The sequence below is a fragment of the Xyrauchen texanus genome, chromosome 6, assembly GCF_025860055.1.
Source record: "Xyrauchen texanus isolate HMW12.3.18 chromosome 6, RBS_HiC_50CHRs, whole genome shotgun sequence".
NCBI lineage: Eukaryota > Metazoa > Chordata > Actinopteri > Cypriniformes > Catostomidae > Xyrauchen > Xyrauchen texanus.
Window position 1 is genome coordinate 26,584,458 of NC_068281.1, and position 14,307 is coordinate 26,598,764.

Genomic DNA, 14,307 nt, shown 5'->3' on the forward strand with positions numbered 1-14,307 from the left:
GTCACTTCTACACCACAAGGACTCATAGCGTATTGGGCATTCCAGATTTGGGAGAAGAAGAAAAAAGATTGACTGATGAAAAGCATTTACATAGTCTATAGCTGTCACAGAGACCAGTGAGATATATCGGGACACTATTTCATTAATATCTTTAAAAGAGTAGGAAAATGTTTTTTGCATACTTTTCCATGAAAAAAAAAACAAACAAAAAAAATCACTTACAGCGTTGTTTAACTGTTCTTTAAGTTGCCTTTCTCTATTTATCTGACAGTTTATCTGACTATATGACAGTCTATCTGACTATCTAGCTAGCTTGCTGTTTGTCTCACTGTAATGTATTTATATACATCAAGTTTAAAACTTCAGACATCTATTCCTCACTTGTTTCTCTTTCATCTGCACTAGACTACGGTGTTTTGCGCATTATATTTTTTCAGCTTGAGAGTTTAGATTTTAGTTTGAATAGAAATAACTGAGTGAGTGTGTGTGTGCTACAGAACGTCTTGAATTCTCAACGATTTTGTATTTTTTTATCACTTTTCTCCAAAAGAATTGATATAAAAACATTTACTCAAATTATTGATTCTTGATGGGAGAATATCGCTACAGTATTGTAAAATAAAATCGTGCATACTTAGAAATAGCATGTGCTTTGAAAAATAGACATTTTCTCTGAAAGTAATGCTAGGATAAATTAAATCAAGCGAAAGAAAACATTTCAGTATACTGTAGTACTCCAATACACATCACAGAAACTAGAACACACCTCAAACCACCTCTTAGATATTTAATTTACCTACAAATATATATGTATATATATTTGGATAGATACATATTTTTGGGCCACAATATAGACAACCAAAAACTCCATCTTCAACGAGTTTATAAGGAGACTGGTGTGGACCCATCACTTCAAGCAGTACAAGCAAGCATTTATAAAAGAGGATGAAGCCTCAGTGCATAATCATGGCAGCATTAAGGCTACACATTGACTTCAATATAATTGCTGTGACAAATGCCAAGCTTCCCTTCCCCAGCACAGCCTCGAAGGGAGCTGTAGTTAATACACAATCTTATAGCTTGTTATAGCATGACGTCACGGCACTGTGTTGCTGTGGGGCGGAATGCAGATGGAGGGCAGGAAGGGATTTTCTACATAGGAAAGCACCATCACAAACTCAAAATGCCTATGTTTTGCGTCGTTTACGGTTGCTCAAACCGGAAAATGCAAGAAATTGAAAGAAAAACGCTGGAAAAATGGCTTGTAAACCCGCGTCTGCAGTCTGGAGGAGCCGAGTTGATAATGCTCATGTGTGCAGTGAGCACTTCATCAAAGGTTAATTAATACAACTTATGTGGTTATGTTTATGTAACGTTAGCCGTTTCCGTACTTTGTAAAGTTAAAGTAATTGTTTTTCTTTGTTTGAGTTTGTAGTCCTGTAACTGAAAAAAAAATACATAAAAGTATTTGCAGGTGAACATAAATCACTTACCCTGCCATGCAATTACTTCTCCGTCTTGTTTCGCAATGATCCATGTCTTTAGTGGGGTTTCGGCAGACCTTTGAGAGTGGTTAACCTAATCACGTAAACAACCGCAACGCTAACAACGAGAGGCGCCGCAGCGTTTAAAGTTTGTTATTAGGTTAATCCACAGGACAAAAAAGAAATGCTATTAACTCGGGTGAAAACCAAACGACAGTCATTGTGGAGCACCATCGTACCATTGTCGTTGACCCAACCACTAACAAAAGATTTTTGTAAGCTTTCATTTGTTTTCTGGAGTAGAAGGATGTCTGGAGGACAAGGTAGCTGCTTGTATCTAATGCCTCGATGGCAGGCAATTATTTCAATTCAGTTGAAAAATCGCTCCTCTTCATAACATAAGGATCACATCCAACATATGTTGTGATTTTCTGTTTATATCTTTCTCTTGTAATCGCATCTAAACTAGAAAGTACGGACTTTCCTCCATCTCGTCCATTCTGCTTTTCACTTCCTGCCCTCCATCTGAATTTTGCACGTCATCAGAATCAAGTGACAGCAAACAAGCTATTGGCCAGCTAGAAACCCTACAAGCTGATCTTTCTCATTCTTTGCTTCTATATAGATTTTATGAAAGGGCAGTTAAAATGTGTGTGTATAAATTTGGAAACATCTGTAGTGTGGTGCCTTATTCTGCTCAGCTCTTACCTCCGTATAAATGGGAAGTTGACAGAAGGACTGCTGGAGATATTTCTAGGACTGTCCAGTGGACTGCTCCCTACAGAAAACAATTACCATGGTCAACATGCACATTATGGCAGTATTATTTGATGCCAGAGTGATTATTGACTTGTGTTACTTTAAAGGGATAGTTCACCCACAAATGATATTCTCTCACCATTTACTCACCCTCATGTCATCCCAGATGTGTATGACTTTTTTTTTTCCTGAACACAAACAAAGATTTTTATAAGAATATCTCAGCTCTGTTGATTTATTCAATGCAAGTTAATGGTGGTCAGAAATGTAAAGGTCCAAAAAGCACATAAAGGCAGCATAAAAGTAATACAGACTCCAGTGGTTAAATACAGGTCTTCAGAAGGGATATGATATGTGTGGATGAGAAACAGATCAACATTTAAGTCCTTTTTTACTATATATTCTTCTCCCAAACCAGTAGTAGAAGTAGAAGTAGTAGCCAAAAAACAAAAGAAGAATGTATAAGTGAATGTGGAGATTTATAGTAAAACAAAAGGACATAAATATTTATCTGTTTCTCAACCACACTTAACATATCACTTGTAAAGACATGTATTTAAAAACTGGAGTAGTATGGATTACTTTTATGCGTTCTTTATGGACCTTTACATTTCTGGCCACCATTTACTTGCACTGAACGGACCAACAGAGCTGAAATATTCTTATAAAATTCTTTGTGTTCTGCAGAATAACGAAAGTCATACACATCTGAGATGGCATGAGTGTGAGTATGATGAGTGAGCCTTTAACAGGCTTCGTTTACAAGGTGGAATATTCAAACAGTGAGCAAGGCTGTGCAAGCACGTTGTCCTATTCTGTGTTTGTTATTAACCACAATTTAAATCCAACTTCTATCATTATGAATAATTATTTAAATTAAGAGAGGACCAATAAAGCGCAATTATAGCTACCAGTTGGGAAAGGCAGGGGTGAGAGCGGTCTTGATAGAGTAGGTGAAGGGGCCAGACTCTTCCTTTTGTTCCGGTTACTGTGGAAAGAAAAGTTTTGTGTTTGTTACAGGCAAAAATACTCTGCTTTTCCAAGCCCCCATCATTAATAGAGACACATGTAGGGATGCTCTGTTAAGGGCTTTATTAATAGAACACAACCTAACATTTTGGGGTTTACAAACACACTTCCAAAGAGTTGATGAATTTCCACTAAGATAAAATGTTATGGTATAATTTGATCAACACCGCATGTCTTGAATTCCTGTGAACAAGCCTGTGTAAATCACCAATGATGTTACAATGACATGCCATCCGTTGCATCTTGACATTAAGATGTTGAAAACTGGCAGATACATACAGTATATTTTAACTCACTTGTTTTTATCATTCACTTTTTCCAACAAAGCACTTTAATATGAAGAATATAACTTGAAAACCAGCCACACTGCCATTATACATTTTGACTACAGATTACTGTTGTTTACACTATACCTATAATGTTAAAAGAATTAAGGCTTCCAACCGAAATGCAACAATTAACCAGTCATCACATATATTTACATAGCTACTCGTCAACGGTAAAACTGTATAAACTTTAAAGTCTAGACAAGAGAATAGCCTTGCACCGCCAACACAGGACAATGAGCAGCAGACGCTCATGGGCCACGTTTACTATTGGAAAACAAAAACGCTATACGTTGTCAACAACGGGATAGAGTGTCATAAATCAGTTAATTAGGATATTATAGTAGTCGTTTAGGGATTATTAAGATAATTTTGCTTTATCGAGAAAACTAGCGCATTTCTCTCTCAGTTGTGGCTTTCTCCAAGATTGGAAATCGCAGACCAACCTCGTCGGCGAATAACTAGTCAAATATTCAATTGTTTTATATTTGAATTATCGTTACCTTTTGGGTCGTTTAACTAAGCCTCCCGAAACGAACTGACTTTTGTAACTCGGGCACACAGTCCAGTAATTCCGCTCTGACATGCTGTCGGTGTGTTCGTCTTATTAACGTCCAAAGTTAACAAATCCTCATCGTTGAAACAACGCAATATTGTGACGAGAAAAAGCACTTAAGTCTAATGAATTTTCCAAACAAACTCCATGTCGACACAGACTCCATTGCATACAATACGGGGCACTGGTAACTGGTAAGTGAAACAACGCTGATGCCATCAACGCATTCTTTTTTTTTCCACAAGTGACACATTGGTTTGAAAAATGCCAGCGTCTGGTTACTCTCAAGCTCTGTCACAACGCCAGAGATTGTCCATCGAAGAGGATGGAGTTAATATATACCAATACAACTGCAACGACTACAAATTTAGCGCAGCAATAAAAGAAAAGCGGGTGTGCGGCGTGGAGGAAGTTGTCATCAATTCTAACTGAAAGAAGGGTCATGGTGGGGCATGAAACGTCACAGTCCCGGGCCACGGACTCGCCTCCTGTTAGTGTCCCCATGCTGGTAGGTCATTTTCATGAAATAATAACATTATTAATGTTCGTTTATAATAGTAGTGTCAAAAGTCCAAAAAGTTAGAAGCACCACATTTTGCATGCCTTTAATCTACTTCTCTCATGAGCAGTGATAAGGTACACTGGCGGCCAAAAGTTTGGAATAATGTACAGATTTTGCTCTTATAGAAAGAAATTGGTACTTTTATTAATCAAAGTGGCATTCAACTAATCAGGACATTAATAATGTGAAAAGTTACTATTACAATTTGCAAAAACTATTTCAGAACTTCTTAAACTACTTCAAATAGTTCTCATAAAAATAAAAATATATCCTCCATGTGCAGCGTGACAGCTTTGTAGATCCTTTACATTCTAGTTGTCAGTTTGTCCAGATACTCAGGTGACATTTCACCCCACCTTTCCTGTAGCACTTGCCATAGATGTGGCTGTCTTGTCGGGCACTTCTCACGCACCTTTCAGTCTCGCTGATCCCACAAAATCTCAATGGGGTTAAGATCCATAACACTCTTTTCCAATGATCTGTTGTCCAATGTCTGTGTTCTTTGCCCATTCTACCCTTTTCTTTTTGTTTTTCTGTTTCAAAAGTGGCTTTTTCTTTGCAGTTCTTCCCATAAGGCCTGCACCCCTGAGTTTTCTCTTTACTGTTGTACATGAAACTGGTGTTGAGCAGGTAGAATTCAATGAAGCTGTCAGATGAGGTCATGAGAGGCGTCTATTTCTCAAACTAGAGACTCTGATGTACTTATCATCTTGTTTAGTTGTATATCTGGCCTTCCACATCTCTTTCTGTCCTTGTTAGAGCCAGTTGACCTTTTTTCTTTGAATACTGTAGTGTACACCTTTTGTATGAAATCTTCAGTTTTTTTTTGCAATTTCAAGTATTGTATATCCTTCATTCCTCACAATGATTGACAGACAAGTTTCTAGAGAAAGCGGTTTCTTTTTTGCCATTTTTGACCTAACATTGACCATATGACATGCCAGTCTATTGCATACTGTGTCAACTCAAAAACAAACACTAAGACAATGTAAAGCTTCATTTAACAAACCAAATCGCTTTTAACTGTGTTTGATATAATGGCAAGTGATTTTCTTGTACCAAATTATAAATTTAGGATGATTATTCAAGGATAAAGTGTTGGAGTGATGGCTGCTGGAAATGGGGCCTGTCTAGATCAAAAATATTTTTTTTCAAATTGTGATGGTGCTGTTTTTTACATCAGTAATGTCCTGACTATACCTTGTGATCAGATGAATGTCACTTTGGTGAATTAAAGTACCAATTTCCTTCAGAAACAGCTAAATAAAAATTTTGGCCGCCAGTGTAAATTCAGAAATTCTTAATGTTCTAACTCCAACAATTAGATGTAATTTTCTAGTGCCCTGTGCTGTATGAATTTATTATGCTGTACTACTTATATAACAGTTAGTTCTGGTCCTCTAATCTGACTGGACGAGTGGCTTTCCAAGAGTGCTAGCCTACATTCCAAAAGCAGTGTGCCATTTTGCTTTTTTTTTTTTTTTTTTTATCATTCCACTTTTCTGTGGCCCCTGGCTTTCCAAATAGTGGTGGGTCATCATTAATTTTGATTTCATTCACTGATTCGGTCAGTGACCATTTCTGGAGATTGCATTTTACTCCAGTAAGTGGCAACAAATAAACCATTTTTATTCAATAATAATAACAAAATAATAATACGTTTTATTTATATAGCACCTTTCAAGACCCCTTGGTTGCTTTACAAAGGAAAACATACAATTATTTGAGAGCAAATATAAAAACCAAACATAACATAAAACAGAACATACTTTAATGCAGACTTTTTGTATTAATACAAACCTAAAACATTAAGTTTAAAAAAAATAAATAAGTGAAGATGTCACGAATGGTGTGGAAGCAGGACAAGACAGACGAGAGGTGCGGATCCAAACGCGGTTTTATTAAATAAGAGGAACACAAAACACTGGAACAAAAATAAACGGTCCACGATGGGAAAAGTAACTCAAACACAAACTAACACACGGGTGAAAAGAACACGAACACTGGAACAAACTAAAGGTCCACGAAGGGAAAATGAAACACACGAACACGAAACATCCACGAACGATCAAACAAGGGAACAAGAGCAGGCATAAAACATTGGAAACATGGAACATCACATACAACGACCGACAAGGGAATGGAGGAACAAACAGGGTTTAAATACACAAGGACACAATAAAGACTAAACGAGACTCAGGTGAGAACAATGATGAGTGCAGGCAGTGAGGGAGCCCGGGAATTGTGGGAATTGTTGTTTTCTACAAGGACAGTGAGACTCGGGGTGGACAACAAGGAAAACATGACATGGAATGTGATCAGTGAAGGGTGAAACGGAAAACACGGGGCAGACAACAAGGAATCGTGACAGAAGAGATGGGGTTACAAAATATTAGATTAAGAAGCCTGTATAATACTCACATATTTCCTCTCCGTGGAAGACTCAGCTCCTTCTGGAAAGTAATAAAGATTGAGTTGATTTAAATAACAAATTAAGAAAACATGTTTAACATATATTATAAACTTGTGGTCACAAATGGTCTGTGCCATTTTATTTTAGCAAAGACAACAAGTGTGCTTCAAAAGAACATCCACCAATATTGTAATTAATACAAAAATAAAGGATGAGCAAAGGAAGCCTTGGATCTCATGAGATTCAGCAAGCTGGGTGAATTATGCCATGGTCACACACCCTTAACAATGGCCATATAATGAATTTTAATGACGTCACCACTGATCTTTGTGACAGTGGGTTTAAATTCACCTTTATCAACAAAACTTTTAATATGGACGTTCTAAACTAAAAACGACCCTTTAGAACCACTTAGAAGCTCAATGCCAAGGCAGATGAATGCTTCATGTTCAAACCTTTTTAGCGTATTTCAGTTAAATGGTCCTCAGTCTGAACTCTAGCTCACAGAAATGTTACACAGTTAGTGAAAACAGAGAAAGTTTGTTTTTGTTTTACTTGATCAATTGAAACCTGACTGTGTTTCCAGTACTGTTCCTGAGTTTTCATTTAATGCTGATAGAGCTTTAATATGTTAATTATAGCATAATTATCAAATTAGGCTAAAGCCTCATGCTTTTTAATTTAGCTTTTTATCTTATTGTCCCTCTTTGGCGGGAGAATTGTTCTCAGTGAGCTTCACTGCATCTTTGGATGGACATTTAAAAAATGAATCTGGCTGTATGAGGTCAAATGAATACTTCTCGCTCTTTAAATTTTTTGGGATGGAAAATAACCTTGTGCAACCCTGTGTCCTCATGAGCATACATTATGTTTTGTCTTTGCTATATGCAATGCATAACTTAATTTTATTTAAAATGACTGAGCTCAGTTCAGGACACTCTGGGCTGTCATTAAAGGATTCAATTTTCGACGCACAGAGTGGCAAAACAACATGGCGCCAATCACAGCAGCATTTGTCTTTGGCAGAAATGGCAACAAAACTACATATGGTGAGAAACCTCATTAAGTTTTTATTTTGAAACCTGTTTGAGTCAAAAGACTGGAGTCTGTAGTTTCATTCTATATGCCTGTTTTTTATTTTATATAATCTATTTATCAGGAAACTACACGATGTTAAACACAATGGCAATAGGCGAGGACTATAGGACAATTTTTCCTTAATCCAATATTCACTGTGCATTATCAAATTAAAAATCAATGGGTGCATCCAAAAGCTGGTACTTGTTGCTTCTTAGAGGCTGTGTATGGAGTTATGATGGAAATAAGATGCATTTCAAACTGTTCTGAGACCTGTGCAGACAGACAGCACACTAGAGGTTAAGTCATTCACTAAATATTGAGCAATGGAGTATTCTATAGCTTTCCTTTGCAGCTAATAGCATATACTCCAAACTTCTGATCAAAAATTCAGTTACAGGCTGCAGAGTATGATTCAGAATGTTTTTATGTTACATTTTATTTTAACATGGTTTGCAGTGATTGGACGATGCTGGCCATTACTATGAATCAGAATTAATCATGCTAACTTCTGACTGGTAAAATGCTTCAGCATTTCGTCAGTTTTCACTTGAGCTTATGCTACGCCTACGTTATAGGCCGGAACTCGACTCACTTGTGAATGTGTGGACGGCCGTTACCAGAAGACAGTGGTTATAGTTTATTAAGTTATAAATATGGATATTTTTCTTACAAAAATTCATCGCTTCGCATCAAAAGACCTTTATTAACCCCCTGGAGCCGTATGGATTACTTTTTTGATGGATGGATGCGCTTTTTTGTGCTTCAAAATCTAAGGTACCATTCATTCCGATTTTATAGCTGGGAAGTGTCAGGATATAAGCACGGAGGCAGAGGTAAGTGAATCCAAACACAGCTTTATTTTCAGTGGCAAGAGTGTTAGGTGAGTATATAGTAAGTTCAGGTGCAGATACTGTGAAGATCACTCGGTGCAGAGCAGGCAACAGGTAAGCACAAACACTTCGGGAATATGGGCATCGGGTAGTAACAGCTTAGTGATATCAATCCTCTCTTTCAGAAGCAGTCTTAGCAACCAGGTTCGGAAGACTAACTGGCGAATCGGAGGCATACTGGAGAGCAGACGGTAGGGGGTACGAACAGGAGTCCTGGAGAACAACAGAATGAGGACACAGGGGTTAGAGGTTTTCAGGTGAGTAAACGTTACGTTTTTCAGCAATCGGGATGCTTCAGGGGCTCAGAAGACGAAGAAGAGAGGTCTGTTCCTGTTGGAGGCTTGACGCTGAACTGGGGTTATGGTGAGTGATTTATAGTGCGTGTTGATGAGTTTGCTAATGGAAATAAAGCTTCTGGCCTCATTTGAAAATAAAGCTTCTGGCCTCATTTGACTTGGAAAGACTACACACCACAGCAACTCACAGGTCGGGCAACCAGCTGGACCTCATTTTTACACGTAACTGTACCACCTCTAATATTCTTGTTACACCTTTACATGTCTCTGATCACTACTTTGTTCAATTCAACATGATTCTCCCATCCATTGTAAAACCGACCCCACCTTTGGTTTCCTTTCGCCGTAACCTCCGTTCCCTCTCACCCTCTCGCCTTTCCACTGATGTCTCTGCCTCTCTTCCCACAATAAATGTATTTTCCATGCTTGATGTAAACACTGCCACAGACACACTTAGCTCTACTTTAACAACCTGTCTAGACAACATCTGTCCTCTCTCCTCTAGACCAGCATGGACTACACCACCCAGCCCCTGGCTGTCTGACATCCTTCGTGAACATCGGACTGATCTCAGGGCATCTGAGAGGAGATGGAGGAAATCTAAAGATCCAGCTGATCTAGGTAAATATCAGCTTCTGCTTGCAACTTTTTCAATTAACGTTAAAACTGCAAAAACTTCATATTACCAGACCAAGATCAACAGCACCACAGACACTCGTAGCTTGTTTAGAACATTTAACACACTTCTCTGCCCTCCCCCTCCACCACCTGACACATCACTGACAGCAGATATATTCGCCACATTTTTTACTGATAAGGTTACAGCCATCAGCAATACATTCACAGCACCACACCCTGTCAAACACCTGGCTCCTGTATGCAACCCTTCTTTCCCTATGTTCTCTCCTTTAACTGACACTGAGGTCTCTAAACTCCTCCTCTCCAACTACCCCACAACCTGTTCCCTTGACCCCATTCCATCACACCTTCTTCAGGCCATCTCTCCGTCCATCCTACCGGCACTTACACACATAATTAACACATCCCTTCTCGCAGGCACTTTTCCCACTACATTTAAGCAGGCTCGAGTAACCCCACTGCTGAAAAAACCTGCACTTAACCCCACACAGATAGAACACTACAGACCAGTCTCTCTCATCCCATTCATGGCAAAAACACTTGAAAGGGCAGTTTTCAATCAGATCTCTGCCTATCTCTCACAGAACAAGCTGCTGGATGACAATCAGTCAGGCTTCAAAAGTGGACACTCCACTGAGACTGCCCTGCTGTCTGTCATCGAGTCGCTGAGACAGGCGAAAGCTGAATCCAGATCATCCGTTCTGATTCTGCTGGACCTTTCTGCAGCCTTTGACACAGTCAACCATCAGATCCTACTCTCCACCCTCTCTAAACTGGGTATCACTGGAACTGTGCTTGACTGGTTCAACTCTTATCTCTCAGAAAGGTCCTTTGAGGTAGCATGGAGAGGGAAGTATCCAAGCCACACCAGTTACTTACTGGGGTACCTCAGGGATCAGTGCTTGGGCCACTTCTCTTCTCCATATACACAACATCACTGGGACCCATCATTCAGTCACATGGTTTCTCTTACCACTGCTACGCTGATGACACGCAACTCTACTTGTCTTTCCAGCCCAACGACACCACAGTGACCGCTCGAATTGCTGCCTGTCTGGCAGACATCTCAGCCTGGATGAAGGAACACCACCTTCAACTCAACCCTGCCAAAACCGAACTCCTTGTCTTTCCAGCCAACCCGGCTGTTGAACACAACATCACCGTGCAGCTGGGTCCAACTACAGTTGCGCCTTCCAAAACGGTCAGAAATCTAGGGGTAACCATTGATGATGGGCTAAATTTCACAGACCACATTTCAAAAATTGCAAGACCATGTAGATTTACACTCTACAATATCAGGAAGATAAGACCCTTCCTCTCTGTACATGCCACACAACTGCTCGTTCAGTCCCTTGTCATAACTAGACTGGACTACTGTAACGCTCTCATTGCAGGCCTTCCTGCATGTGCTATTAGACCCCTGCAAATGATCCAGAATGCAGCAGCACGTCTGGTCTTTAATGAGCCTAAGAGAGCACATGTTACACCACTCTTTGTCTCTCTCCACTGGCTGCCGGTTCATGCACGTATTCAATTCAAGGCCCTGATGCTGGCATATAAAACAGTCACTGGGTCTGCTCCAGCATACCTAAAAACATTTTGCAGAGCTATGTTCCCACCAGAAGCCTGCGGTCGGCTAAGGAACGTCGCCTTGTCGTACCAAAACAAAGAGGCACCAAAACACTTTCCCAGACTTTCAGTTTCATCATACCACGGTGGTGGAATGACCTTCCCAACTCAATCCGGGAAGCTAACTCACTCTCTATCTTCAAAAAACGGCTAAAAACACATCTTTTCCAAAAGCACTTAACCGGTCACTAAAAAAAAAAAAAAAAAAAAAAATTATTATTTACATTTCTTGTTGCACTTAAATGTGTTTGGTGTACTATTCTGATGATAGTGAAACTTTGTAATATGGCACTTTTTGTACCACTGTCTCCCTAAGATGATTCGCTGATGTTCTTCCTCTTTTGTAAGTCGCTTTGGATAAAAGCGTCTGCCAAATGAATAAATGTAAATGTAAATGTAATGGTGAACAGGTGTGTGTGATTAATAGTCCGGGGAGAGTGATCGTTGAGTGGAGGGTGAAACCAAGCTTGGCTGATCTCTCACAGTACCCCCCCCCCTCCAGAGTCCGCGCCAGCGGACCTTGGACCCCCACATCGTGGGGTGGATGCGGTACTGAGCAGGCAGGCGAAGTTGGTAGGTGACTGGGTTGAGGTCCGGGAGGCAGCCATAGGGCAGAGACTGGGTCAGGGGGCCTGGAAGGCGACTGTAGGACAGGGACTGGGTCAGGGGGCCTGGAAGGTGACCACAGGACGGGGACTGGGTCAGGAGGTCTGGGAGGCAGCCATGGGGCAGAGACTGGGTCAGGGGGGCCTGGAAGGCGACTGTAGGACAGGGACTGGATCAGGAGGCCTGGAAGGTGACCACAGGACGGGGACTGGGTCAGGAGGTCTGGGAGGCAGCCATGGGGCAGAGACTGGGTCAGGGGGCCTGGAAGGCGACTGTAGGACAGGGACTGGGTCATGGGGCCTGGAAGGTGACCACAGGATGGGGACTGGGTCAGGAGGTCTGGGAGGCCGCCACAGGTCGGGAACAGGGTCAGGAGGCCTGGGAGGAGGCCACAGGACAGGAACTGGGTCAGGAGGTCTAGGAGGAGTAATGGTTACTGGGGGAGCTTGCAGAACCATGTGAGGAAGGGTTTCTGGGGGTGGAGCCGTGGGAGGCGGAGCCAAGGCAGACTCCGGGGGTGGAGCAGTGGAAGACTTGGTAGGCGGAGCCCTGGAAGGTGGAGCCGTGGAAGACTCGGCAGGCGGAGCACTGAGAGACTGAGGAGGCGGCGCCGAGGAAGGCTCGGGAGGCTCAGGAGGCAGAGCCATGGGAGGCTCAGGAGGCGGAGCCGAGGAAGGCTCAGGAGGCAGAACCGAGGAAGGTTCGGGGGGCTCAGGAGGCGGAGCCGTGGGATGCTCAGGAGGTAGAGCCGTGGGAGGCACAGGAGGCAGAGCCGTGGGAGGCTCAGGAGGCAGAGCCATGGGAGGCTCAGGAGGCAGAGCCGAGGAAGGTGGTGCCGTAGGAGGCTCTAGAGGCGAAGCCCAGGAAGGCTCTGGAGGTGGAGCCGAGGAAGGCCCAGGAGGCGGAGCCGAGGAAGGTTCGGGGGGCTCAGGAGGCAGAGCCGTGGGAGGCTCAGGAGGCAGAGCCGAGGAAGGCTCAGGGGGCTCAGGAGGCGGAGCCGTGGGATGCTCAGGAGGCAGAGCCGTGGGAGGCTCAGGAGACAGAGCCGAGGAAGGTGGCGCCATAGGAGGCTCTACAGGCGAAGCCCTGGAAGGCTCTGGAGGCGGAGCCGAGGGAGGTGGTGCCGTAGGAGGCTTTAAAGGCGGAGGCCTGTAAGGCTCTGGAGGCGGAGCCGAGGAAGGCTCAGGAGGCGGAGCCGAGGAAGGTGGCGCCATATGAGGCTTTATAGTCTCTGGGATCAAAGCCGTAAGAGGTTCGGGGAGAAGAGCTGTAGGAGGCTCGGGAGGCGGAGCCCGGAAGGCTCGAGAGACTTGAGGGGCGGAGCCCTGGAAGGCTCGAGAGGCGGAGCCCTGGGAGGTTTGAGAGGCTTGAGGGGCGGAGCCCTGGAAGGCTCGGGAGGCTGTGGGAGCAGAGCCGTAGGAGGCTCTGGAGGCGGAGCCGTAGGAGGCTCGGGAGGCGGAGCCCTGGAAGGCTCGTGAGGCTCGGGAGGCGGAGCCCTGGGAGGCTCGAGAGGCTCACGAGGCGGAGCCCTGGGAGGCTCGAGAGACTTGAGAGGCGGAGCCCTGGGAGGCCCAAGAGACTTGAGAGGCGGAGCCTTGGGAGGCTCAAGAGACTTGAGAGGTGGAGCCCTGGAAGACTCGGTAGGCGGAGCCCTGGGAGGCTCGAGAGACGGAGCTCTGGAAATCTCAGGAGGCGGAGCTCTGGGAAGCTCGGGAGGCGGAGCTCTGGGAAGCTCAGGAGGCGGAGCCCTGGAAGACTCGGGAGGAGGAGCCCTGGAAGACTCGGGAGGAGGAGCCCTGGAAGACTCGGGAGGAGGAGCTCTGGGAAGCTCAGGAGGCGGAGCCCTGGAAGACTCGGGAGGAGGAGCCCTGGAAGACTCGGGAGGCGGAGCAGAGGCAGGCAAAGCCGTGGAAGACTCTGAGGGTGGAGCAGAGGCAGGTAGAGACTGGGGAGAAGGCGCCCTCTTCTTTCTCTTTCTCTTTCGGCCAACAGGGAGCATGGTTATGGGGACGGCTGAGGCTACAGGCGTTGGCTCTGG

At 43.4% G+C, this 14,307-nt stretch overlaps 1 protein-coding gene across 3 annotated transcripts in view; it reads right to left on the reverse strand.

Annotated features, from left to right (window-relative positions):
* The window catches only part of LOC127645038 (microtubule-associated serine/threonine-protein kinase 3-like), a 48,620-nt gene that overhangs the window by 28,299 nt on the left and 6,014 nt on the right, over positions 1 to 14,307 (reverse strand). For 2 of the 3 annotated variants that reach the window (XM_052128549.1, XM_052128547.1), the window contains exons 1-3: positions 4,102 to 4,524; positions 3,155 to 3,231; positions 2,193 to 2,262 (exon numbers count right to left, since the gene is read on the reverse strand). In XM_052128549.1, coding sequence (XP_051984509.1) covers positions 2,193 to 2,262; positions 3,155 to 3,231; positions 4,102 to 4,184 — 230 coding nt within the window. In that variant the 5' untranslated portion in view covers positions 4,185 to 4,524. Of the gene's footprint in view, positions 1 to 2,192; positions 2,263 to 3,154; positions 3,232 to 4,101; positions 4,525 to 7,137; positions 7,170 to 14,307 lie in introns of those variants that run through there. The other variant, XM_052128548.1, reaches the window with a different exon arrangement.